Source organism: Prionailurus bengalensis, chromosome D3 (assembly GCF_016509475.1).
Source record: "Prionailurus bengalensis isolate Pbe53 chromosome D3, Fcat_Pben_1.1_paternal_pri, whole genome shotgun sequence".
Classification (NCBI taxonomy): Eukaryota; Metazoa; Chordata; class Mammalia; order Carnivora; family Felidae; genus Prionailurus; species Prionailurus bengalensis.
The window spans coordinates 67,040,148-67,067,330 of record NC_057356.1 but is presented as its reverse complement, the minus strand read 5'-3'; the positions used below and the strand labels follow the sequence as shown (position 1 = coordinate 67,067,330).

The 27,183-nt window shown below is 43.3% G+C and overlaps 1 protein-coding gene across 2 annotated transcripts in view; it reads right to left on the bottom strand.

Moving 5' to 3' along the window:
• Positions 1–27,183, bottom strand: part of KATNAL2 (katanin catalytic subunit A1 like 2) — a 68,629-nt gene that overhangs the window by 31,019 nt on the left and 10,427 nt on the right. The window contains exons 2-6 of one of the 2 annotated variants that reach the window (XM_043558748.1): positions 10,178–10,248; positions 6,428–6,594; positions 5,053–5,095; positions 1,876–2,014; positions 651–749 (exon numbers count right to left, since the gene is read on the bottom strand). In XM_043558748.1, the coding sequence (XP_043414683.1) occupies positions 651–749; positions 1,876–2,014; positions 5,053–5,095; positions 6,428–6,594; positions 10,178–10,248 (519 nt within the window). The remainder of the gene's footprint in view (positions 1–650; positions 750–1,875; positions 2,015–5,052; positions 5,096–6,427; positions 6,595–10,177; positions 10,249–27,183) is intronic. The other variant, XM_043558749.1, reaches the window with a different exon arrangement.

Here is a 27,183-nt window from a genome sequence, read left to right as displayed (position 1 = left end):
GAAGTTACAATCAAGAGAAACCTGCTGGGTGTTGATACTGCTTCACCTTTCCAAAGGACAGGTTTTAACCTACCTTTTGCCTACAGCCACCCAACCTGGGTCTTCTCTGTTTGAGAAACGGTTATTTCTGAATCAAGAAATGAGGTTCATTATGAAAGGGGTAGAAATATTTAGTATGGATAAGACCCACCCTATTTCAACTGAGGTTTCATGGTTCACATGGAATGACATGTAAGCCTAGAGCCACATCTCCATGGAGAAAAAGTGCCACCGCTCATCAGTTACCACCAATGGGGGAAGAAAGAATGGGTATGCCATCATAACTCCTTCAATAATACAGAACACCCATGCTGATCATTTCAGTCGTGGGATTTTTAAGCTGAAAGTGACGTTGGAAGCCATCTCTTCCAAACTCCTGAGTTTACAAATAGGGAAACTGAGCTTCTTCGAGGTGGGGCACATCCTTCAAGACCAGACCAGAACACCAGGGCTGTAATCCTCATCCAGTGCTCCTCTCAGTTCACCGCACAGCCAGCCTTTGACCGTCACCTATTAGCTTTCCTCTTTGACAAAAACAGCCTTTTTTACTTTCATTTTTACAAAGAAAAGGGATGCCCCCTTTTGGTTCTAGATTCACGAATGCCACTTACTTTTTGTGGGCGGACGTTTTCTTCTCCGCTGCCTTTGGGGATTCCTGATATACTCAAGCCAAAGTCAGCACCCTCCATGGGAGTATTATTGATAGGCTCCTGGGGAAAGAGGAAGACAGCAAGAAGCCAGCTGGGGGAGCAAGTTCCACATGCTGGTGGAAAATGCCTATTCCGGCATCCAGAATCACACACCGGATATCAGTTCAGTAAACGGGAACCTCATGTGTCATTCGGCCACTTCTGTGCAGACCCAACAAGATGAATTCACTGTCTGCCTGTGCCATACGGGAAGAGCTGCCACCAGAAGCTACAGGCTTTGAGCAGCTTTTCCGGTGGAGGAAACCGTTGTGCCTCAACCCATCCCCGTTCACACTGGCTTGCCTGTTCTCCTATAACGAGGTATCTGAGGCCAGGGGTGGCTGAGTTTGGAGGTGGAGCTGAGTCAACAGTCAACTGCTTCCTGCGGATTCCCCTGCACCACCTTCGGCTCCCTTCCACCTGAGCCAGACTGCAATGGCCAGAAGTGTACAACCTCCTCGAGAGTGAGAGGTTCCTTCTGACAATTGAGTTTCACGAGGACTCCTTTCTCCCCCGCCAGGGATCTCTGACACTCTTTCTTCCCATTCTTTTTCACTATTTCCATTAGTTCTCTTTCCTCTGAAACCTGGTATGTTTGTTCTGACCCAGGAGGTTGGAGGTATGAATCCCCTGAGTTAGAAGCCATTGATTTCCCCTGCCTGCTGGGCTCTGTCCTCTTGCTGACCACCCTGTCCCCAAGATTGTTTTGCGGGGAGGTCTGGAGTGAAGACCAACCATTTGTGTTTTGGAGAAACCCAGCCATTCCTGAGGCCATCCTTGACTTAGTCTTAAGAGTCCAGGAATGTGCTTTGGGACAGGAAAGATGTGCCACCTATAGTTACCTCAAATGGGATGATTGAGCTCTGTAGCAACCAGCCCCCTGCTCTGACTGGACCCAGGGCTTACCCCTCGAGGACTGTTTCCCAGTACTCCAACCAGGGGCAAGGCTGGCGGAAGGAAGGAGACTTCCCACTCGAATTAAGAAACATTAGGAAGGCTAGAGATTTGCCTGTGGTTTTAATTCAGTATACTGGAAGAAAATCTACAATGTAACAAAATCACACAAAAATGAATAAATGTGACTCTTTTCTCAGGGCTATTTCTCAGCCACCTGCAGTTTTACCAATACCAGCAAAGCCATCCAGACCTGTTTAGGATGCTCCTTATGGACGGATTTGGCATCCCCTGGCTTCCCCACCATGGTTCTGGACCGTGGCCTCTGCTGACTGATCTTGGGAAGATTTTGACAACTGTCGCTCATCACCCTAGGGGAGGGAACAAAGACCCTGGAGGAAATAATTCAAACCATTTAATTTGAGGTAACTAAACAACCTGTGTAGCCGACTTAAAAAGAGTTCTAGAAAGATGTGCAGATGTGGCACCATTGGGCCCTTCCATTTGCACTGTCCTGACACCCTGGCCATCCTGGCTCTGACTTGCTCCACTCTACCCCTTGGGTTCCTCCAAGAGCAAGCTAGAGGGTCCACCTCCTCCTGGAGGCCCCCAACCCCCTCTTCATTTTCCCTTCAAGCCACCTGGCTCCAGCTCTTCTGCAGATAGCTCTGTATTCCTAAGAACACGTGACTTTTGCAAGCATTTTCCAACGTTTCTTCCCACCTTCCTTAAAGAACAGTATGCAGCCCAGGGGTCACGTTGTGGGGAGACAGGAGGAAGCCTAGGGATTTGCCTGTAGTTTTGATCCAGTGTGCTGGATGTACTTAAAATAGTTCTCATCAGGCTGCGTACAGCCAACATGGAAAGGTGCTCACTTCGGCAGCCCGTATACTAAAACATCGAAGGGGCTAGTGCAAGGGAAGCAACCCTTACCTCATCTCTGTTGTCACAGATCTTCATATTTGCCAAACAGATTTTCACCAAATATTGTTCACTTAAGGCAAAACATATTGATGGGTCTGGATGCCAGACAGTGGCTACTTCTCTTGGAGATGGGATGCATTGATCGGGAAGAGAGCCTGCTGGGGGGCTGGGGTGGTGGCGCTTGCGAGAGTATATGGACATTTGACTGCATATGTGTTATATGCATCAATATAAAGGTAAAATAAAGTTGTTCGCTAGGTCCTTGAAACGAGAAATTCAGTTTTGGAAAATTAGTAGATAGGAGATGACATCAGAGAGAGGCAGGACTGCTCGGGGGGCAGACCGTGAAGTCCCACATCTGAACTTGTTTGGGTTTTCTCCATTCCTTTGTCCTTACGTGTAAGATGTGTTTGCAGGAGTTTTGCTGGAAGTATTTCTCCCCTGTCCTAAGGGGTCTCAGAGAGCACCTATTTCTCCATTTCTTTTGGGGAAAGGAGGAGTTGTATCTAGTATAAACACCTAGCCAGCAAAAGACCACCCATGCCAATAATAATGCCAGCATCCACACACGATGACCCCGGTGTTGGCCCACTGGGGTGGGTATCATAAGAGGTGGACAGCTGATGGTTTCTCGGAACATTGTTTTTCATCTGTAAACTAGGAACACAAACGTCTGTCCCTCAGGCCTTTGGCTGGCACAAAAATGAAGTGTCTATGAAATGAATACCAAACATGTTACAAGTGCAAACCCTTATGAATAGCACTGATTTAAATGCAATGAGGTCATATATATACATATGTAGTGAAGCTTGCCTAACGTCATTGCAGGGCAGACAGGGAACAGGGAGTCTGTTTTCCTGCTTTGATTTCCCTTTGGAGGCAAGTGGTTCACAGATCTGCTTTAACACGATCAGAGACAAGTTCCTAATGTGCAAAGCAATGTGATTCATTCCCAGTCAGCTCTAAGGATTTTAAAATTCATCCTAATATGGGACCAAATCCACCCCGCTATAATTTTAGGTGCCCCTCCTGAGTATGCCCTGTGGAATTCTACGAAGAAGGCTCAGTCCCTCTTTAGAGGGTGAAGACTGGTGCCGTGTTGTTCCAGGGGCACTGCCTCCCCATGGGTTCCAGTCTTCAAGCTAACCCTCTCCAGTTGCCCCAATCATTCCTAAGGTTACCTGGCTCTCAGATTCATCCTCATCCTGGTCACCTTTCCTTTGGCCACAGTCTTCTGACCACAGCAGAGTCACCTCCTATTTTGGGGACACTGTATTTCTATCAGTGAGGCCCGAGACCACATTAGCAGTCACATCACACTGTTGTGATCACCCTCACACCTTATCTGTTGTGAACTCAGATTTCTAGGTCCCTGATTTTGTAATGAGGGAGCTATTTGTCATTAGTCTTTGGTTGGAGCTTACACCTTATTTCATTAAATTTCATCGTGTTATTTTGGGCCCATCTTCCAAATTGTCCAGATTTTTTGGCATCCTAATTCTGTTATCCATCACATTAAATAAACTTTCCTCCACTGAGTTATCTGCAAATCTGTAAACTGGGAGCTTGCTCTCTGGTGTGAAATGCAAGCATTAGGAAAAGGCACTTTCATTTGTTAATAGCCAGTCTCATGACACAACCTTTCATTTCAATAGCTATCTTCAATTACAAAATTGTAAACAAACAGCATTCATTACTTTCCTAATTATCCTTCCTGACTCCAGCCATTTGCTGTCTGACCTTTACGCCTGCCACGTACAAACGTTTACTCAGAGACGCGCTGAGGACACCCAAGCTGTCAAGCTGCCTCCCTGAAGAGAAGCAAAGTGCTCGAAAGACATTCACTTCTGGAATGTTCTCCTAGGTAAGGAATGCTGGGGAAGTTCCAGGCATGAATATGTGGCTGAAACATAATCAGAACCCAAATGCATGCCAAAGCTGGCTTCTTTAAATGCTCCTCGCTTTTTTGGTTCAAAAGTAGTTATCGTTTGTTGTCAGAGTCTGACTAGCTTTATGGAAACTGTAAATAAATGGATAATGCTTTGGTCAAAACGATAAAATTGTTCCTAAAGAATAGTACAAAACAAAGTTAGCCTCAGGCAGAGCATTATTGAGAGTATTATCATGAGGCATGCATGGGTGCTTGCTACGTGTGGGGACCTCACTGTGTGTCAGAAACTTGCTCCAAGCTTGTGAGGAGCAGAGCCAGGAATTGAACCTGGGTCTTGCAATCTCTGAGGTCCATACTCTTCACAGCACATAGCCTTGAAAGAGCACTAGTGAATGCAGTTATCTGTGGTAAAACCAGGAGAACCCATAGATGTTGGCTCATGTCTTGGACGTCTGTAACGTGTGGGGAACCCATGGCTGGGCCCACTAAGGTCACATGATCACAGTCTGCAATTGCTGGTAGACAGATAGGGAACCGAGCTGGAGAATCTTCTGGAAAGGGATCCCACAAACTCTTAGAGTTGGGGTGGTCGAGAGGAATTACCATTCACTTTACCTTCTGGTCTTCCCTCCACTTCTTTGTGGTAAATTATTTTCCGCTGCAGCAAAACAAATATTGGAGGAAAAGGAAAGAATTTAATTTTTAAGAGAAAGTGATTTTTCAGATATGTTTGCCCTTTTACATTGTTCTCAAAATTTGTGCTATAGCCTTGTGGGGTCCCGGAGCTCTAAGCTATTCTCATATAGAAAGAAGTGAAACTACCAGCAGAAGCAAAGAAACCCATGTTTCCCAAGCATTTCTGCATGGAGAAAGACCCCAAAGCCCTTAGATATTAATTGAGTTGGAGACCATGAACCTGGTGGCAACTTCAGTGTGGGCCAACTTTACGGTTACCATTACATTAAGTTTTCATGAACTTGACACCACTTTGCTGTGGTCCGTGGGACACCAGGATGATTGCATGAACACTTACCAGTCGTACTCTGCCAGTTTACCTTAAAATAAAGACATTGTGTCTAATATCCCAGGAGAATATGGTTCCAGACTAAATCAGAACCAGCAATCTAGAAATTAGATCATGTCAATAATAGTCCTGGTGGCCCAGGAGTCAGTGCTTCTCTGCCCAAACCCAGACCCAGCAACCAGCCAAGGACAGGGAGCTCTGAACTCTGCCCTGGAAAGGAGCTCAGATAAATATCCCTTCCAGCTCAGAGATGCGCCCCCGGCTATTTTTAATTGACATTCCTCTTGGTTTCCTGGTCCCCACATGAAATGTTAAAGTCTGTGGCTTAACAAGTGCCTTGTAAACAGGACAATGATCTCCCTTGGTTTATAATTACTTCCCCCACTTACAGACTTCCAAGTCAATGTTACTACAAAACATAGGGCCCTCGCTTTAGATCTTTCCTCCAGCCAGCCTCCTTGACTGCTAACCTATACTGGGTCTTTGCATTATATTGATCATTATCTGGATTGATGGCTTTCAAAAGCATTTCATTATCTATACATGAGCTATTAGCTTCACCAATACTCATTTTCATGTTATTTTCAAGATAGATAATAGGTCTTCCTAACAACAACAACAAAAAGTCTTCTGTCTTTTATCCTCTTCCAATAGCTCTTTCCATTTTTAAAGAAATGAAAGTAACGTTGGTCTTCTAAAAAGCACCTGTGATGCACTGGGGTTTTGCTTTCATTGTCCTAAAACACACATACCTCAAACAAATGCCACCGTGACTAAAGGGACATCACTGCCTGGCCGATCATGTTTCTATTTCTGTACAGGATCTGATACAGGCTATACAATCTTTCTGGTCTATTCTTTCAGTGTGGGGAGGGGGAGAGTAGCATCTATCTGAGAATAAAATGAGGAAGAAACACTAATCTTAAAGATGAGAAAAAACCTTATTTCTAGAAAATAGCCATGTACCTGTGTCTGATGCCTTTTTGACAATTTTGGGGTATTTCTGAAATTTTACAAAATAATAGCTCTCATATTCCATCAAAATAGTTTCAAGGTCGATGTTGTCACAGACTTCAAAGCGTCGTAGCCCCAGTTTAGTTTCTTGCTCCAAAGCATTGGCTGTATCGATATATCTGGCCATTTCACAGAAGAAAAAACAACAACAAAAATTAACTCTGGGTAAAAAGAATAAAGGCAAACAGGCATTACAAGTCCACAGAGACTCAATACAAATATTAAGCTTATATTAAGCAGTACATTCGATGAAAATTACAATATATGAGGTTTGCCTATAGAAGGAGCCCGCATATGTTAAGTATATCCAAGTACTGTTTTTCAAAGCAGTTGCCTCTGGAAGCTACATACTTATTCTAATGATGTCATCGTTGTTCAAAACATTTTTGGAAGTGCTTAGAAGTCAAATAAGTAAATCGACTAAGAAAATGTCCTGTGTTTTCTCATTTCTAGCCAAAATTGAGTATTTGCCCAACTTGATTACCTCTTTATTCACCAGCATTAATTTTAGATAACATCTGGCAATTGTTAAACCCAAATTTAAGCCCAAGAGGCAAGATGTGCCATGATTGTGGCAACTGAAAAGCATAGGTCATGAGTTCTAAAGGAAATTCCAGAAATATGTTGATCAATATCATCAAGGAGATTGAGTATAAGAAGAAGTCATCTGCTGGGCCATGTTATTTCTGGTCACTTTTCTTCAGTCACACATCTACACTACCCGGTGACTGTGGGTGGAAGCATGATCTTCACCGGGGTTCTTCACTGTCACTTTGAACCTGTTGTGGTCTCAGCAATGCTCTGTCTCCCAATCCTCTGAAAGTGGAAAGACTTTCCACATTTTAATCTTAGTTCTCAACTTCTTATGAAACCAAAGACTCTCCTGAAAAATGGGCAAATATGCCCAAATCAGCATACAATTTCATCCAAGGACATTGGATTAAGAATTTTTGCCTCAGGATAGACTTCTTTCTGTTTGATTCAAATCTGGGAAGGTAGGAGAAAACTTTCTTTTATATTATGCTCTCTTCCCTTCACCAGATTCAGGTCAGTTGGAACACTGAACTTGCTTAAGGTTGCCATGATTATTTCCAGTGACCTTGCTAAACTTTAAAGAAACTGCAAAACATCAATTGGCTGTAGTCAGTCAGCCTCTATACACATTGATGGCTCGCCAGGCTTCTATACTGTGTCTTAATCCCCATTTTACAGAGAGAAGAACTAACTCTGTCCTAGGAATAATTTTTGTTTAGTATTAAGTAATACATGCTCATTTGAGAAAAAACTAGAAAATACAGGTAAGTCAAAAGAAAATTCCACTACCTTTGCCTATCTTTCCAAACATTTTTAATGACTAAATGCATATATACTTACATATATACACTTGTAAAGCTCTATATATGTATATACACACACACATATATATGCATATATATATATGTTATATATATTATTTGTGTGTGTGTGTGTGTGTGTGTGTGTGTGTGTGTGTGAGAACATACACTATAGATTGCTTGTAGTCTTTACTCACATCACATTATACTGAACTCTTTCCAGGATCATGGGCTTTTGACTTACACAAAAATTATAAGAATAGATGATAGTAGGCCTCATAGATCCCAAACTAATTAATCGGGGAACAAAACTGCTTCTGCGTGTTGCTACTACATTGTTTGAGCTTGAATGAAATCTGAATTTAATGAGGTTGGCTGGAGGAGCCACTAGAGGTTCTCAACCAACAGAGTGACAGGATGGGACGTCAGGAAGAGGAATGAGCAGTAAGGAGCATGACATAGTGGGAGAGATGGGGAGGCTGTTAACAGGTGCTCAGACCCAGAAAGCAGCGTGTGTAGTCCTCGAACCAGCAGCTGTGATCCTCCACTGTCGGACCTCACCTGTTCTCCCACACACAGCCCAACTCTGGTCTTTCTCCGCTTATGCCTCTTCTTTCTCTGTGAGCCTGCCTGCGATGTCCTTGTGCATCATGTCTATCCATCTTCTCCACATCTTTCTAGACCAGCTCACCTTGCCGTCTCTACAAAGCTTTTCTCTGGTTGTTTATTCCAATCCACTGTAACCTAGCCTCTTGATGAGGATAAATCCTTGGTCTTTTGTTAAAGACAGGTCTGCTTTTCCAACATTGATATGTCTTTTAAAAATACCTACAGTTTACTTTTCATCTTGACATACACTCCTAAGTGCCTTTACCAGCAGGTCTCAGGAAAATGGTCAATTCTACTAGAATTTTCATTGATTTGAGATGCAAGGGGCCATCTCGTGGCAGAAAGGGGAAATGCATGCTTTGTAAATACACAGTCGAAGGGATAAACTATGCTGACTTTTCTTTGTCTTTTGTTTTCGTGGTTCTCCTTTCAGAGATAGTTTCTTGGCACAGTTGCTACTTAGGGCTGGATAATTCTGTTGTGGGATGCTGTCCTGTTCATTGAAGGATGTTTAGCAGCATCCCAGACATTGCCAAATGCTCCCCAAGAGGCAAAATCACCCCAGTTAAGAACTGCTGCTCTAACTTGAAAGTTCAAGCCCTAAGCCTGAAACCTGAATATTTTCTTCCTAGATGAAACCTGGAAAGAACGGCAACTGGAAAGTAAATAGTGGATGAGCGCTCTTCCTCATAAAACCCAGCACATCTGCAGCCTTCATTGTAAAGGCTTGCACGTTTCCAGATCAGGTAGGTGGCCAAACTCAGATGCTTCCAAATTTCCTCCCCTGCCAGTTATTGAATGGCATTGTCCGGAAAAGAAAGGGGGACATAGGTCATCCAGTAAATCCGATACCTTTATTTTGAGGGAAGGAGAATTGAGGAATAAGAGTGTGATCTCTGTGTACGTAGCCTGCTGTAGGGCCCTGGGAATCTGATTTGATAGGCCTGAAACCTGAATGGGAAAGGGAACGTATCTCATGACTGGGTAGCTTTGTTAGAGTTTTCAAAATGCATAATGGAACTATATGTGTCAATGAGGCCATAAAATTATGAAACTAGGTTGCTGATGGTGGGGACAGGGACAGGCAGAGCACAGGGGATATTTAAGAGTGAAGCTATTCAATGTAATACTACAATGCTGGATGCATGACATTATGAATTTGTCAAAACTCATGGAACCATTCAACACAAGAGTAAACCCTGATGTAAACTATGGACATTAGCTAACAATAATATATCAAGATTGGGGGCACCTGGGCTGCTCAGTCCGTTGAGCATGAGACTCTTGATTTCAACTCAGGTTATGATCCCAGGGTCATAGGGTCAAGCCCCACGTTGGGCTCCACAATGAGTGTGGAGCCTGCTTAAGATTCTCTCTCTCTGTCTCTCTCTGTCTCTGCTCCTCTCCCTTGCTCACACTCTCTCTCTAAAATAATATGTATATATACACACATATACATATAGGTACATCTACATACACACATGCACACACACACAGATATTTATATATAAAGATTAGTTCACCAATTATAACACACATACCACACCAATGTAAGATGTTAGTAACAGGGTAGACTGGCTAGGGTAGGGGGATTCCCAATATATGGGAACTCTGAATACTTTCAGCTCAGTTTTTCTATAAATATAAAACTGCTATAAAAAATAAATTCTATTAGCTATTTTTATAAGTGTATATCTAGAAAAGTGGAGGTCAGACAAAGAGAGGAATCGCGTCTGTAAATCTTTGAAACAGAACATACCCTTCTTGTGTTAAATAATGCAGAATCAAAATAAGAAGATTTTTTCGTCGTGCTTCTGTTCTCCTCTCACACTGTGAACAAACAGGAGAATTTAGATGGGACAACAATGAGATCTAACACTCTTTTTATAGCAATAAACCCTCGAAGGTAAATGTAACCTGTCAAAACCAAGAAGCATGACTTAAAGGCTGGAAGGCAGTTCAACGTCTCTAAGGATATGTAAAGTTATTTTCCATTGTCGTTTTCTTCTTAGAGCTGCCTTCTCAATTGTACACTGAAGGTACAATGATTTAAATTAGAATTGCACTTTACTAGTCAACTTCTTCCTGCCAAGCTAATTGGCATTTTATTGCTTATAAGTGCAAAGAAATGAGTATACACGCTCCTGTTTGGGCCAGGTTAAGGAAGGTGATGGTAAAGAGAAACTTGTGAGCTAGAAATCAGCTCTGACAGCACAGCATCTTTGGTTCACCCGGAGTCGCACCCAGTCCCAGCACAAAGTGGCCTTGAGTTCCAACAAGCCACTCCGCGGGTGACTACACAGCCAAACATTTAGCATACCCACTGAGAGCAGCAGAGGCCAGAGACGGAAATTCCTGCGTAATAATGTCCTTATTCAAACTCGATGCATGTGTACGTTTATTCAGCATTCGTGTGCTGTGTTTAGGAATCAGGTATCTCAAATGCCCCTGAAATGTATTCATAAGACACCTACTTTCAGTAATACCTCCCTTATTTGTGAATAACTTACCTGACATCTTTTTCTAAGGAGCATACAGGTAAGAACTGGATAAAAGCAAAAAAGGCCCCTCGGTGGCCCAAATAAACACGCTCATGACATGTATAAAGACTTTCAGACATTCATCCGAAGCTTTCTAAAAATTAACGTAATACAATTAAAACATGTGTGCAGTTATTTAAATCAAACAGTATTGGGGCGCCTGGGTGGCTTGGTTGGCTGAGCATCCGACTTCGGCTCAGGTCATGATCTTGCGGTCTGTGAGTTCGAGCCCCTCATCGGGCTCTGTGCTGACAGCTCAGAGCCTGGAGCCTGCTTGGATTCTGTGTCTCCCTCTCTCTCTGCCCCTCCCCTGCTCACACTCTGTCTCTGTCTCTCTCTCAAAAATAAATAAACATTAAAAAAAGAATCAAACGGTATTATAAATTATTTTTTTCTTACATCGCTTTTTTATGATGAAATATACATAACATAAAATTTACCATTTAAGCCATTTATAAGTACAGTTTAGTGGCAGTGAGTACATTCATATTGTTGTTAAGCCATCGCTGCCATCCAACTCTAGTTTCTTCTCTCTCCCAACTGAAACTCTGTATTCATTAAACAATAACGCCCTAACCTCCTCCCCCTAAGCCCTGGCGCCCACCATTCTACCAGTCTACTTTCTGTCTCTAAGAATTTGCCTTTACTATGTACCTCACGTAAGTGGACTCACTTCAACAGTATTTGTCCTTTCGTGTCTGGCTTATTTCATTTAGCATAATGTTGTCAGGGTTCATCCATGTTGTAATATGTGTCCAAATTTTCTTCCTTTTTAAGGCTGAATAATATAGTACTATAAATTTTTATTTTTATAATTTTCTTAGGATTGTATTTTCTTAAGTAATCTCTACCTCCAACGTGGGGCCCAACCTCGTAACCCCAAGACCAAGAGTCTCATGCTCCACTGACTAAGCCAGCCAGGCACCCCCATAAATTTTTAACAAAAAACAATAGACTGTGCCCCCACTCCACTACCTCACTCCCCACTTCCCCCCTAGAGGCAACAACCTTAATTAGCTTAGCCGTTTCTTCTGACACTCACCTCCATGTTTCTAAATACATCACTGTTTTGCGATACGTGAACACTAGGCATTAACTGTTCACATCCTGTTAAGGCAGATGAGAACTACGTTGCCATCCAACTTCTCACCCTCCCCTCCCCGCTACCCTTATATCAATATTCAGTGCTTACATTTTTATGACCATGTAAATAATGATCACTGCTGAGTCAGAAAGCACTTACCCATTTCTGTACATTATTTTTTCTTAGAATGAATAATTGCCTCATTTTTTTTTTAGCTTGGCTGTATACATATTACTAATTTTCAAACAGCAACACACCTCTAAAGTCCCCTCCTATCACTTTGTTCACCATCAAATACATCAGATAATGTGTCACATACACTTTCCCCACTCTTCCAAGGAATGCATTTTCCTTCAGTGCAAAAGAAATGGTCTCAGAATGCACGACAGGGAAGAAGGCTTAGGATTGCCCTATGGAGCTTCTGTTGCTTTAGCGTGTGTGTATATGGGTTGGGACCCAACCTAAAATGTCTTACAGTTGGGTCACAGTAACAGATTGAAAGTCACTACACAAAATGACATTTTCCTGATCTTAAGATATTCAACACTGGCCATTTTTGCTCATTTTTCTGAAGATGTTGACATAACACTCTTGATAAAGACTGAAGCTTTTCTAATTTACCATATTTAGTAACTTTGATAGTCAAAATCTACTCCCCCTCCCCCACTCCGTTTTTGTTTGTTTGTTTTTGTTTTTTTGTTTTTTGTTTTTTTGTAATTTGATTTGACTTGCTTGTAGTGCCATCTAGTGTATTAGGAGGGGAACACTTCATGAAATTTAGGTTAGTTCCAAATTATTATTCGCATAAAAATGACAATCATCGCAAAATTCAGTCCAAATCAGGTTTGCAAATAAAGATATAACCACATGTTAGAGAAGCAGTAATAAGATTGATAGGATATGTTTCTAAGTAGAAAAATTCTCAAGTTCAGGCTTGGGGTTTTGATTCAGAATTTTAGAAGTCTAGAAGGTACTGGGAGATCATTGAGTCTCAAGAACCTAAGATCCAGATAAATTAAGGGATTTGCTCAAAGCCTGCAGACTTGAGCTCAGAACCCAGTGCTCTTCCATCAGTTCCTCCCAGTGTAACCCCCTTCTCAGCAATCTCTGCTCCCACCCCTACACCCCTACTACAGACTAGGGAGAAACTGCTATTTTAATTTGCCAAAAACTGCCAAATTTGCTAAAATCAAACAACTGTGGTTACCAAACAGTCTTTCTTAGCTGACCTCACATAGTAACACACAAGTGGTGGCTCTTACAATTCCTCAAACCTAAAATCCCACAACTTTAGTGACCATTTCGAAGCAATTACTGGCTAGACCTCCTTCAAAAAGTCAGTCTCCTTGCTGCACTAGGAGTGTTGTGTCTCGTAGGATGATCATGCTTTTTAATTTCTGAATAGTCAGATTCCTGCTGTAAATGAAGCTAATCCATTTCACATGCATGTAAAGGTCTTTGAGAACAAAAGGATTGGAGCTAAAGAGCCATGAAAGCCATGCACGTTCTCAGAGGCGCTTCAGTGGACACTGGCTAGTGCCCTTTCCAACTGGGCAGTGTTTTTGCAGACTGTGGGGTGCTCTGCCCGTATCAGGGTCAGTGATTGGTGGGTGCTCAACAGCTGTTAGTTGCTTGTTCGTATAATTCAGAGTCTCTCCATCCTTCACTCTGGAAGCATGCACTTCTTAATCTAAACGTGCACAGGTGCACATGTTCTCTTATGAGTAGGATGCTGAGAAAAATTTGCTAAGGAGCGTTTTGCTTCTGTTCCTCAGTACTGCACACACCGCACTGTGTTTGGATGATAGCTCTAGATTTCCTAAAGAGGAAGGTCTGGGTAGAGCCAGAAAACTAATGTGAACAGAAAAGATCTTGAGAGGGATGTTTTTAAAAGGGGATGGGAGGGGCACCTGGGTGGCTTGGTTGGTTAAGTGTCCGACTTCAGGTCATGATCTCACGGTCCGTGAGTTCGAGCCCAGCGTCGGGCTCTGTGCTGACAGCTCAGAGCCTGGAGCCTGTTTCAGATTCTGTGTCTCCCTCTCTCTCTGCCCCTCCCCTGTTCATTCTCTGTCTCTCTCTGTCTCAAAAATACATAAATGTTAAAAAAAATTTTTTTTATAAAAAAAGGGGGGGGGATGGGAGGGAGCGCCTGGCTGGCTCAGTTGATCTGAGCATGCGACTCTTGATCTTAGGGTGGTGAGTTCAAGCCCCACACTGGGCATAGAGCTCACAAAGAAAGAAAGAAAGAAAGAAGGGAAGAAAGAAAAAAAAGTGGGGGATGGGAGGGCTGGGGAGGATGGAAGAATGGGGTGGGTAACAATTAAGGGATGTACAGTTTCTTTTTGGGGTAGTGAAGATGTTCTGAAATTACCGTGGTGATGGTTGTATGTGTACCTCTGTAAATATACCTCGGGTGAGTTGTCTGATATGTGAATTATATCTCAAATAAGACTGTTTTAAAATGCAAAAAAAAAAAAAAATGGAGAGAGGTAGAGAAAAAAAAGACTAAAATGAATGTAAATAATTTGAGTAACTTTTTTACCCTGATTCACAAAACAAATGGTCTGACTGAAAATAGAAATCCTTTTGTGCAACATTTTGAAGTGATTCAAAATGGAAATGGTGGGGAGAAAGAGCTGCTGATCACCCACATCGCTGTGAGAGCCTGCTCCCCACCCTGGCGGCAGGGCCTGGGCCGGTCCTGGTCCCGGGTCCCGTCGTGGGATGTGGCGACCACTGGCGCTCCTTTATGTGTTCTGATCAATCAGCTATGTCCAGCCAGCGAGCCCAGCGTGAGCACTGGGTAGGTGTGCTGGACAGAAAAGAAAACACGAAACCCTCTGGGCAGACATTTCCCTTTACTGTATATTTTTTGGTTTTGTCATCATGGGCCATGCACATAAAAGTTGAAGAAACCACCTTAGGGGCACCTGGGTGGCTCCGTTGGTTAAGCCTTCGGCTTCAGCTCGGGTCATGATCTCATGGTTTGTGAGTTTGAGCCCCGTGCCAGGATCCGGGCTGACAGCTCAGAGCCTGGAGCCTGCTTTGGATTCTGTGTCTCCCTTTCTCTCTGCCCCAACGCCCGCTCATGCTCTGTCTCTGTCTGTCTCTCAAAAATAAATGAAGATTAAAAAAAAATTTTTAAGTATTTAAAAAAACGCCCGCTCATGCTCTGTCTCTGTCTCTCTGTCTCTCAAAAATAAATGAAGATTTAAAAAAATTTTTTTAAGTATTTAAAAAAAAGTTGAAGAAATCACCTTAAATATTGTTAATATTTCTTCAGTTCATTGGACAAAAATAAGACTCTTTCAGTAAAACAAAAATTCTTTTTTTTTTTTTACAGAGAGAATGTGTGTGCATGTGCGTGAGTGGGGGACAGGGAGAGAGAGAGAGAGAGAGAGAGAGAGAGAGAGAGAGAGAGAGAATCTTAAGCAGGCTCCATGCCCAGCCCCAAGCCCAAATGTGGGGCTCAATCCCATGACCCTGGGGTCATGACCTGGGCGGAAATCAAGAGTCCCACACTCACCCGACTGAGCCACCCAGGCGCCCCTCACATTTCTTTAAAAGAAAGATCTTTTAAAGATCTGGCAAGGTCTGAAAGAATATGCTCTCACATATGACTGGTGGAAATGTAAACTAGTGCAAACCTTTTATAGAGCAAATTGGCAAAATCTATCAAAATGAAAAACGCACAGACTCCTTGACCCAGCAATTCCACTCCTAGCAATTTCCATTGTAGAAGATCAATTATATTATATCGTAGAAATAGTCCATGTATGCACAGTGATTAATGTTCAAGGATGTTTAATACAACATTATTCATGTTCGCAAAAAAAATAGCAATAGGCTATAGACATCCATCAGTGGTTAAATAAGTCATGGCGCAAGCTCACTGTGGAAAGCAAGGCACCGGTAAGAACAATGAGCCGGATCTATTTACACCGCTGAGGAAAGATTCTGAGCACGTCGTGTTTTCGCTCCACCCACTCACTGCCCCCCCCCCGCCCCCAAATAATTGTGTTACTTGGGGCAAGAAAGCTTGAAACACAAGCCTGAATTAAATTTGATAAACAAAAAAACTTCAAACAGTACAGTTTAAAAAGAAAAGATTCTTGGGGACCTTGGGTGGCTCAGTCGGTTAAGCATCTGACTCCGGGTTTCCTCTTGGGTTATCATCCCTGTGTTTGTGAGTTGGAGCCCCACATTGGGCTCCTCGCTGACAGCGCAGAGCCTGCTTGGGATTCTCTCTCTCCCTCTCTGCCCCTCTCCTGCTTGCTGTGTGTCGCTCTCTCTCCAAATGAATAAACTTAAAAAAATTTTTTTTAATAAAATAAAAAATAAAAATAAAAGATTCTCTCTTCCTTCTATCCACTATTTTAATTTCTTTTTTTTTTTTTTTTTTTTTTTTTTTTTTTTTTTTCAACGTTTATTTATTTTTGGGACAGAGAGAGACAGAGTATGAACGGGGGAGGGGCAGAGAGAGAAGAGACACAGAATCGGAAACAGGCTCCAGGCTCCGAGCCATCAGCCCAGAGCCTGACGCGGGGCTCGAACTCACGGACCGCAAGATCGTGACCTGGCTGAAGTCGGACGCTTAACCGACTGCGCCACCCAGGCGCCCCTCCACTATTTTAATTTCTTGTGTAATCGTTCAGAATATTATATCATACCTATCAACATACTTATGTGCAACTTTTTTAAAGTTTATGAAAGCAGGATAGTTTTGTTTACACTGTTGGGCATCCTGCCTTTTCCCACCACTTAATAATGTATCTTGTGAATCTTCCAATTCCAGAATATGTAGATCTATCATTCTAAGACATACTGTAAAGTGAAAAATCACATACACACCTACAATCCTTCACTCATAGAAGAAGTAAGGAATAAAACCCAGATATGTAATTACCTCTGGGCACAGGAATGGGATGGGGACACGGCAACTTAAGTGCCAATCCATATGAATTGTTTAAATTTAATACGTTGGCAAGTAAAAAGCAAACAAAACATCAACTTGGGTTGGACTGTTCACAGATTAGAAAATTTCTAGGCCAAGGAATTACATCCATCACCTTGGCAGAGAGCCACTCTGACATCCGGGTTCCCTGCCCAGGCTTGGTAGGTATGGGGTGCAGGGCTATGTTTTCATTCACAGGGAGGGCAAGATCCATACAAAGTCACCCAGAGGCACCTCCTCCTCCACACCATGCTCCCCACCCCCATGACTCCAGACCCCACCTGCTCCACTTCACCTCACATACACAGAGGCTGAAAAACCTAGGAATCGTATCGTCCTCCATCCATAACTAGGGCCTTTGGTTTCACAGCCACCCCGACAAAACTTGAGCTGGAGGATTTGTCAGAATTATCTCCCCTGGATTCCCTGGAGTGTTCTTTACACAGTGGACCCTCTGACCTGTGAACTCATGGGAGATCAGGCTGAACTGGAGGACAAAAGTCTAATGCTTGAGAGGGAGGCACTTCTGGACCCTAGGCTGATCTGGGCAATGTTGGCCATATTCTTCAAAGAATATAAATAACCTATCAGAGAGGCTTGTTCAGGGGTTTGATTTCATTCCTGGAAAATGGTAGCCATCCCAGCACTAGTTGAGAGTATTTCTGGGGGGTTTTGGCCAGAATCACAATGTTTGGCAAATAGTCCTGATGTCTACGGCAGATGATGGGGATTCAGGGGCATCCTTTGGTTCAGTGATTCAGAATTCTGTTTGGTAACGAAGCTGCTTCAAAGAGAGCTTTCCTACTATGCAGAGTGTGAAACAGCTTGTACTTGGGGGCTCCAGGCCTGGAAATAATACTTCAACTTTTTCTTTGAAACAAGTTTGGTGGTAGTTCAGAATTTAGTAAGAACAGAAAAAAGGTATAAGAAAATACTGTTTAAATACCTAATGCGAAATATTTAAGATGTGCTATCACTTGAAATACAGAATGTGGTCTTATAAAGTTATTGATTAAAAGTGTAAAGTTTACCAGATCTGTAACATCTTTATACTCCGGTCATTCAAATTAGCATGGAAAGTTGTCTTCTTTTTTTTTTTTTTTTAATTTTTTTTCAACATTTATTTATTTTTTGGGGGACAGAGAGAGACAGAGCATGAACGGGGGAGGGGCAGAGAGAGAGGGAGACACAGAATCGGAAACAGGCTCCAGGCTCCGAGCCATCAGCCCAGAGCCTGACGCGGGGCTCGAACTCACGGACCGCGAGATCGTGACCTGGCTGAAGTCGGACGCTTAACCGACTGCGCCACCCAGGCGCCCCTGGAAAGTTGTCTTCTGAATGAAAAAACTAAGAATGGACCATCAACAAATGGCCAATTTAAACTGTAAAAGATGGTGTGCCCCTGAAATGGACACAATTAGATGCTCAATTAATTTCTGTCTACCAAAGAAAGGAGGACCAGAAGTGAACATAGAACGGGAGGTATCTCATTTGTCTCTGCTTCAATGATCTGGCTGTTTTCTTCTTCCTTCATTTCCTTTGTGGGCAATTGTGCAACAAAAATGCCTCCATTATCAGTTTCAAAATTGAATCCTATGATACTGTAGCCTGAGGAAAAGGAAGCATTGAATATCATCCCTAGTTTTAGACCCAGAAGATATTTAGGAAATGTTACTGTATATACACCACATGCAACATTAGTGCTTTTAATTTCTTTTTTACGGGTGCAATGGAGATTAATTTGCATGGGCTCGTTTCAATTTCTGTAATAAGATCCAAATTTTGCATTAAGCTTTCCATCTCAAAAACAAACAGTTAAAAAGGACACATTTCTTCTTTCAAATGTTTTTATTATAGTTCTATTTTACAGTCCCTGCATCTGATATTCACTTAAAAGCTTGAATATATACCCATAGGTTCTAATTTGTTTTTTGTTTGTTTCCTGATTACCTCCTGTTTGTACCAGGAAACTTGCTAAGTTTCAAACACTGTACAACTTGACAAAGCACTGGAACTACCAAAAGAGTGTCTACAGATCCAGGGAAGGCATTTATTGTATTTAATACAAAGTCAGAACTGGTCAGCTATGCTCAGGAACAGTGTGTTCCATGAGAAGAGACACTTGTTAATCCTGAGTATGAACTGGTGATGGAATTTGGGATTTCAGAGAAGTATAAAGTCTACTGAAACACAGAAGACTTTCCATGCCACACGGTGCCATTGTTATTCAACACTGAACCAGATTGCGGAATTATGATATTTGTGTTCTTTTCAAAAGCCCATGCTCACACAGGCTACTTTCTGCTTGCAACAGAGCTGCACGATGGGGAGATCAGACTGCCGGGCACAGAAAGGCGATATCAGTCCCCTGACATGTGCGATGTGAAGTTCTCAGTATCACCTATGAGGTAAATGAAAGGATTTGAGGTAAATCCATCAAGCCTTTAGAACCAACTTTTCTTTCTCCAGGGATCGAGCCTCAGAGATAGAGATCTCAAGGAAGCAATCAGACAAATCTAAGAGGGGAGATGTTCTGCAGAACGGTTCTCGTGGTTTCTGGAACAAGTCAGTGCCGTTGAAAATAAAAAAGAAGAGAACAATAGAGAAAGTACGGGTGGGGGCTGTGGCAATGCAAAGAGACTTCAGGGCTATGACAACCAGATACAATGCATGACTAGTTAGAGAACTGTCTAAGTTCTCTGGTTAGAGAACTAGTTGGTTAAAGAACAGTACTTACTATATGATTTCATTTTGATAAAACGTGTGTGTGTGTATGTAACTGTATACACATAGAAAAGGGTCTGGAGGGGTGTATGGATATACACTAAGGTTCACCTTTGGTTAACGCCATAGTGTCTCTGGGTTGTGGGAATGTGGTGTTTTTATTTTATTTATTCTCTTCATTACCTATCATTTCTTTACGCTTGATTTATGATTATGGAAGTAATCATGCAACATTAGAACTGCCAATTGATACTACTGAGAATATTGAAAATATAAAAACTGTCAGGAATTCTTAAATCTAATAAATTCTAAGACTTGGGGTATCTTTAAACCTAAAATGATGGGGAAAATCTAGACTATAAGTAAACTACTATTTATAATGTTAAGACAACTGGAAAGTGAAGGAAAAGTTGAATAATACTTAAAACATATACCCATAGCATTGTTCAAGAGATTAAAAACTTTAAATATAAAAAGACAAAGGAAGTGCAACCAATGAGCTTTCCTGATTTGGGCAAGGGGTCTGGCCAGGTGCATTCCTGGAGATCTGACTAGGATCTAATTGGATCCAATCCAATCAAAGGAGCTATAATCAATGCTGCCATTTTAAGCTAAGACTATTAAGTGATTAGTTTTAGTTGTAATAGTAGTAATAATAAAGTGCAGGGGCACCTCAATGGCTCAGTTTCTTAAGTGTTGGACTCTTGATATCAGCTCAGGTCATGAGCCCAGGGTTGTGTGATGGAGAGTCGCATCAGGCTTTGGCACTAAGCATGGAGCCTGCTTAAGTTCTCTGCCTCTCTCTCTCTCTCTCCCTCTCCCTTTGCCCCTGTCCCCTGCACACTCTCTCTCAAATAAATAAATAAAAATAAAAACTAAATAAAATGTAGTCCTTCTAAGATAAGGGTAAGTGCCCTCAAGGATAATTGGGGGGGAGTCGGGCTTAGGCTCATCTGACTCAGGCTTTACTGCCGATGTTCAGGTGGTCAGAGCCAATGGCTATTCATTCATTCATTCATTCATTCATTCAAGAATGTATTCGATGCCTGTGTCCTACACCACTTTGGGGACAAGCCAGATGTAGGAACTATTACCGCCCTCACGGGGCTAAACTGTGTGACTTTGAACTATTCCCTTTCTCTCTCTAGGCCTCAATTCCTCCACCTACTCAGAGGTGTGTGTTCACCCAGGACCTAAACTACTTTGATTCAGGTTCCAGCTTCACCTCTTTCCGTTATGTGACCACATGCAAGTTAATTTGATCTGTCTAAACCTCAGTACTCTCATTCATAAAATGGGGGAAGTATTACCCGTTTTGTTGGGTTAAGCTGAGGTTAGAAAAGATCGTCAACAGCAGGCGCAGGGCACTAGGGACCAGACCAGAGCCAGGCAGGGGGCCCAGGGACCCCCTACAAGAGTCAATTTCCTGGGGTAAAGGTCCACAGCCCACACAGACAGCGTGGGTGGGTCTTTGTAAGGCCAGGGTCAGGGTCCGGGGCTGGGCTGGCCACTGCGCTGGCTCCGCACCCCGAGGACCAGAAGCCAGGCTGCCGGACACGCCCAGGCTGCAGGCCCAGCTCTCCAGGGCACGCTGGTCCGGGCCAGGTCCACATGGGGCCAGAGTGGCACCCGAGCCGTGCCCGAGCAAGGGCAGAGAGGTCGGGGCACCCCGTGGTGCAGGAGCTGCAGGCAAGCCAGCCACAGGCCCTGACCCGAAGAAGCTGCAACAAGATTTGAAGGGACTCTGCCTGGCTCCACTCAGTAGCTGTGCTCGCCGAGACCAGGGTGGCGGGGCAGTCAGTCACCTGCACAAATACCAGCAATCCGGCGGCCTGGCCAGGGACGTGGCCCAGGGGCAGAGGCTGGCTCCCATGGATCAAACACTGAGCCTGCTTTGGAGAAGAGGATTCCCCAAAGCGTCCTGGAACCGCTCCTTAGGAGGCCGGAACCGAGGGAGACCAGCCACAACCCTGCAAAAGCCTCCAGCGGCCGATCAGACGGCCCTGAGCACAGACAGAAAAACCACAGAAAAGCCTCCGAGCTCAAGAGGCCCCACCCGGTGTCCCACAGTCATGAGAGGAGATGGGAAGAGCCACAGCGTTGCTCCAATTTAGCCCTGAGAACAGGAATCTTCTGGTTACACGCTGTCCCGTCCACTGTCTGCGGGTCCTCAGCAGTTGTCCGGAACCAGCACAGATCCCTGTCGGAGGCCCACGCTGCAGTGGCCTTCTCCAGACCACTCTGGTGCCTCTCAGGACAGACGGGGACACAGCCAAGAATGCCACCTGGGTGGCCCCAAGGGAAAGGGGCTGTGAGTCAAAGCAAGGGGCGCCAGTCTTCCCAAAGGGACAAAGTCCTGGTGGGTGCCAAAGGACATGAGAAGTCCTCTGCTTTGCTCCGCCAGAAATCACGCCAGGCCTTCTCCAGGGAGGAAAGCCCAAGGCCTCTCTCCCAAGACAACACAAAGAAGAAACGCCCTCTGTAGGGCTGCCGAGAAAGAAGGAAAGAGGGCCACTGCCTTCACAGGTGTTCACTCCGTCGCGGTTGCTTCAGACTGTACCGCCTTAAGATGTAAGAGCGCAAGGCTCAGAGAAAACCAAATCAGACAAAAACAAGCAAAGTCTAGACAGCTTAGACTTGGAAAGTGGGCAGGAGGCCTGTTGCCCAAGGCGAAAGAGAAGGTTCTAACAACCCAAGGATTCAGGAAGGGAAAATAAAAACTTTTAATTTGGATAGAAAGCCAATGGGCTCCCTGAAGTTGAGGAGGCAGATCTGGATGATGAATTGCAGCCACCCACTGTGCCTTTTGAGTCCTGCTTCAACTATGACCGTCCCCCCCCCCCCCAGGGCAGGGGGTAGGAAGACTGAAAACTTCAGCTACTGCATTCTGAGAAAAAGGACTTCAGAATGACTCTAAAAGCACTAGTGAAAACTTGGACTCGGTTCAGAAATGACCTCAGGTGAACAAAAAAGCAAGTCAGGGAAGGCACAGCCGTCTGGAGCCCGTCGGGCCAGGCGGAAAGAGGTCCCCGCTGACTCACTACCAGTGTTGACAGACCTCCCATTACCCAGGGCACAGGCCTGTTACCGGCCTCTCGTGTCTTTGCATTGATGTGCTCCTTCCCACCAAAGCAAGAAGCGCTGTCTTCACCCCAGGAAGAGGAAGAAGCTGGATTTACCGGACGCAGAATGAATTCAAAGATGCAGGTGTTTTGTGGTCCCAAGTGTGCCCAGCTCCACGAAATGATGACCTGGTGCAACCAGTGCATCCGGATACTTAAAAACAACATCGATCTTTGAAGTGGGAGGAGCCACGCATTCCGTTCCTGAACCCATTTTGGAGATTTTATGCCGATCAGCTATATCGCATACAGAAATACAGTTGTGTGCTAGTTGAAGAAATCGATAAATTATGGAAAACTCATTGACACCAATGAGAAGATCCAGAAGAGCGTGAGGCGTGGCGGGCGATGTTCGTGCAGCTTCAGGAGGCCCGAGGGCGGCGGCTGTGAGGGCTGACAATGAACGTGGGGTCTGCACAGGCCAATAAGCCCTAGGGCTGACCAGCAAAGCTGGTCCTTTTCAAGTAGGTGGCCCAGCGCCCTACTGATGTTCTAAGGAGCCGGGAGACGTTTGCACGGGGGAGCCGCTGATCAAGCTAGCACCACACCATGCCCTCGGCTGTGGTGACGGAGGGACAGCTTTAACCTCTTCTCAGAGAAGCTGGCCTGCGACCGCCCGAGCTCCCGCAGTGCCCACTGGGCCGTGGAAACCCTCCAGGAAAAGTGCCCAGATGACGGCCAAGCCAGTGTCAGACTTCAAGAACACATTCTCCCCACATAAGCTGAGACTTGCCTTGGACATGGAATTTGGGGTGGGGGAGACAAGAGCGGCGGGGGTTCCGAGATGGCACTTCCCCAGGAGACCAGAGGCTCTTGCTTTGCAGAAACTTCGGGAGGCTCCCTCCTGTAGTTTGCAAATGTTGCACCTGAGAATCTATGTGCCACAGCCACTGCCTCCCTGCCTGGAGAATACTCCAGAATTCCCAAGACGTGAAGCCTCAGGTTTACTGAGGATTTAAAAAAAAAAAAAAAAAATTTTTAATGTTTTTGTTTATTTTTGACGGAGAGAGAGCATGAGCAGGGGAGGAGCAGAGAGAGAGGGAGACACAGAATTCGAAGCAGGCTCCAGGCTCTGAGCTGTCAGCACAGAGCCCAATGCGGGGCTCGAACCCACAAACTGTGACATCATGACTTGAGCTCAAGCCAGACGCTCAACCGACTGAGCCACCCAAGTGCCCCTTTACTGAGGATTTTAAGATCAATTAGAGTTTTGTCAAGTAGCCCCTCTGTAAACAATAAGACATTGTTTTAATTAATAAGTAGTATTCTCAGATTGTTCATACATACATACATAAAACTACTTGGCATGGGATTATTTTTTTTAATCTCAGAGTAAATAAGGCTTTCTTGGACACAAACCCAGAAACCATTAATTAAAAAGACTGATAAATTTAACTACATAAAAATTTTAGAAATCAAAAACAAGGTCAAAAGACAGCAATCTGGGAAAGATTTACATTTTTTTTTAAACATTCAAAGGCCAACCTCCTTTATATATAATAAGCTCTCACAAATCAGCGGGAAAAAAAGACCACAATTTTCTATAAAAATGAGCAAAACATAGGAAAAGATGGTTCACTGGAAAGGAAACACAAATGACTCTTAATTTTATGAAAAGATGCTCAATCTTACAAAAATGCAAATGAAAAACATAATGTGATACAATATTTTACCTATTAGATGAGTCAAGTTCAAAAGAACAGCCTGCTGTGTTAGAACAAATTATCATGCATTACTAGTAGATGTGTAAATTGATACAACGTTTATTGGAGTTAATAGGCAAAATGCTGAAAGCATACATTCTTTGGTACAGCAACATCACTTTACGAATGAGAGACTGAATATATAAATGGGTAATGGTCAGACCCACATAAGCTCAGGAAGCCAAACCACAACCTCTGCAGCAACCAACCCAGAACACCGAACCACAGCCTCCATGGCAAGCAGTCCAGGAAACTAAATCACAGCCTCTTGTAGCAATTGGCCCAGAACGGTCAGGATTCGGTCAACAACTGACAGCCTCACAATTTTTGCCCCCAGCTTCCAAATCAGGACAGAGCAGAGAAAGCCAAATATGCTGTCCAAATCAGGTACATAAGGTACCCTGCTTCTGGGTAGCCTGCCTCCAGCTTTCCCCAAGTCAACAACCTCCAATGAGAGAATGCCTGAAGACTTGCTTTTTTTCACTGCAAAGCTTTCCCACTCCCTTGCCTGCCTTTGATTCTCTGCCAGATACATGCAAGTGACGGTACCCAACTCCTTTGCTACAGCAAGCTCAATGGGGATGGTTAAAAAATGCTCTCATTTGGATGGTTTTCATTGAGTTCCACAAGAACTTTAGTCTACAGATGCACCTATGCCAAATATACACATATAAAAACTCTTGGACATAACAACTTCACTTATAGGATTTTATTGCCCTATAGATCTACCTGCATATGTACGTGTATTCATTAATCCACAGACATAACCAGGACATTTAAGCCACTTTTTCCCAAGTATATTTGCCTGCCTCTAAGATACTAAGATGCCGAGTAGTATGTTTGACAACCTCAAGGTGCTATAGGTGCAAAAGTTGGAATCTAGGACACAGCATAATAGGGGATGCTGGTAAAAAATATGAAGGAGGGCTCAGTCCTAGGACTCAGGGCTAAGGACAAAGGAGAAGTTAAGCTGCCCAAGCTCAGTTTCCCATTGTCTATGTGGCTCAGAAAAATCTCAGTCCCCGAAATTGGATTAAGATGTTCCTGGATTGGGGCGCCTGGGTGGCGCAGTCGGTTAAGCGTCCGACTTCAGCCAGGTCACGATCTCGCGGTCCGGGAGTTGGAGCCCCGCGTCAGGCTCTGGGCTGATGGCTCAGAGCCTGGAGCCTGTTTCCAATTCTGTGTCTCCCTCTCTCTCTGCCCCTCCTCCGTTCATGCTCTGTCTCTCTCTGTCCCAAAAATAAATAAACGTTGAAAAAAAAATTAAAAAAAAAAGAAAAAAAAGAAAAAAAAAGATGTTCCTGGATTGCTAGTGTCTCCCCCCTCAGGTACAGTAATGCCTCCTATCCCCACTTCTAGTCAAGATTATAATAGAGGTCTAAATCAGGAAGTTTAGGCAAGAAAACCAAATGGCGTAAGAATTTGAAAAGAATTAATTCTGTCTTTATTCATGGATAATATGATTGTGTAGATAAAGAAGTCAAAAGAATCCACGAACAATTCTTAAAATGAATGAATGAATTTAGCGATGCTGCTCAAATAAAATCAACATACAAAAATCAATTACGTTTCTACACACCAATAATAAACATAAAATGAAGTTTAAAAAAACAAGAAACCATTTGCAGTGACCACTTACAATAGTATCAAGAAACTAAAAGTGTATCTAACAAAAGATGGACCAAATATGCGGAAAACCCTATATTGCTCCTGACAAAAAATTACGAACGTTGTCAGAAAAAAGATAGGCATTGACCAGAAGGCTCATTATTTTTAAATTGTCAATTCTCCTCACGTTTATCTTCAGATTCAATTCCATCCCAATCAAAGTCCACCAATCTTTGTGGAGTTTGACAGGTGATTCTAAAATATATAAATATGTCTTGTCAATAATAGTAACCATTTAATTAAAAAAAAAACAGTAGAAGTATTTGATTTAATAGATATGGAGATTATGCAACTATAGGTATTAAGATAGTGTGGTATTAGCACAGGAAATAGACAACTAGACCAGTGGAACAGACTTGAGGGCCCAAAAACAATTCTGCATATACATGGATGAAGAACAGTGTTGGAAAGGACATCTTTTCAGTAAATGCTTTTGGAAAAATTGTATGTCCTACCTCCTTCCTTACACACAGACGTGTGTGTGTGTGTGTGTGTGTGTGTGTGCACAAATCAGTTTCACATGGATTACAGATCTAAATGTGAGCACAATATGATTTTTAGAAGATAATATAAAAGAATATTTTCATGATTTTGGAATAGGGAAAAGATTTTCTAAGGGTACAAAAAAAAACATTAACTGTAGAAGAAAAGATTAATAAAGTGATTTTTATGGAGTGCCTGGGTAGCTCAGTCGGTTAAGCTACCGGCTCTTGGTTTCGGCTCAAGCTATGATCTCACGGTTCGTGAGTTCCAGCCCCGTATTGGGCTCTACCCTGACAGTGCGGAGCCTGCTTGGAATTCTCTCTCTCTCCTTTTCTGTCTGCCTCTAACCTGCTAGCACTCTCTCTCTCTCTTTCTCAAAAGAAATAAGTAAACTTAATAAATAAATAAAGTGACTTTTATTAAAATATGAATTTGTGTTCATAAAAGAGAACATTTTGGTATGTTGAAAATATCAACATTTGAAAGA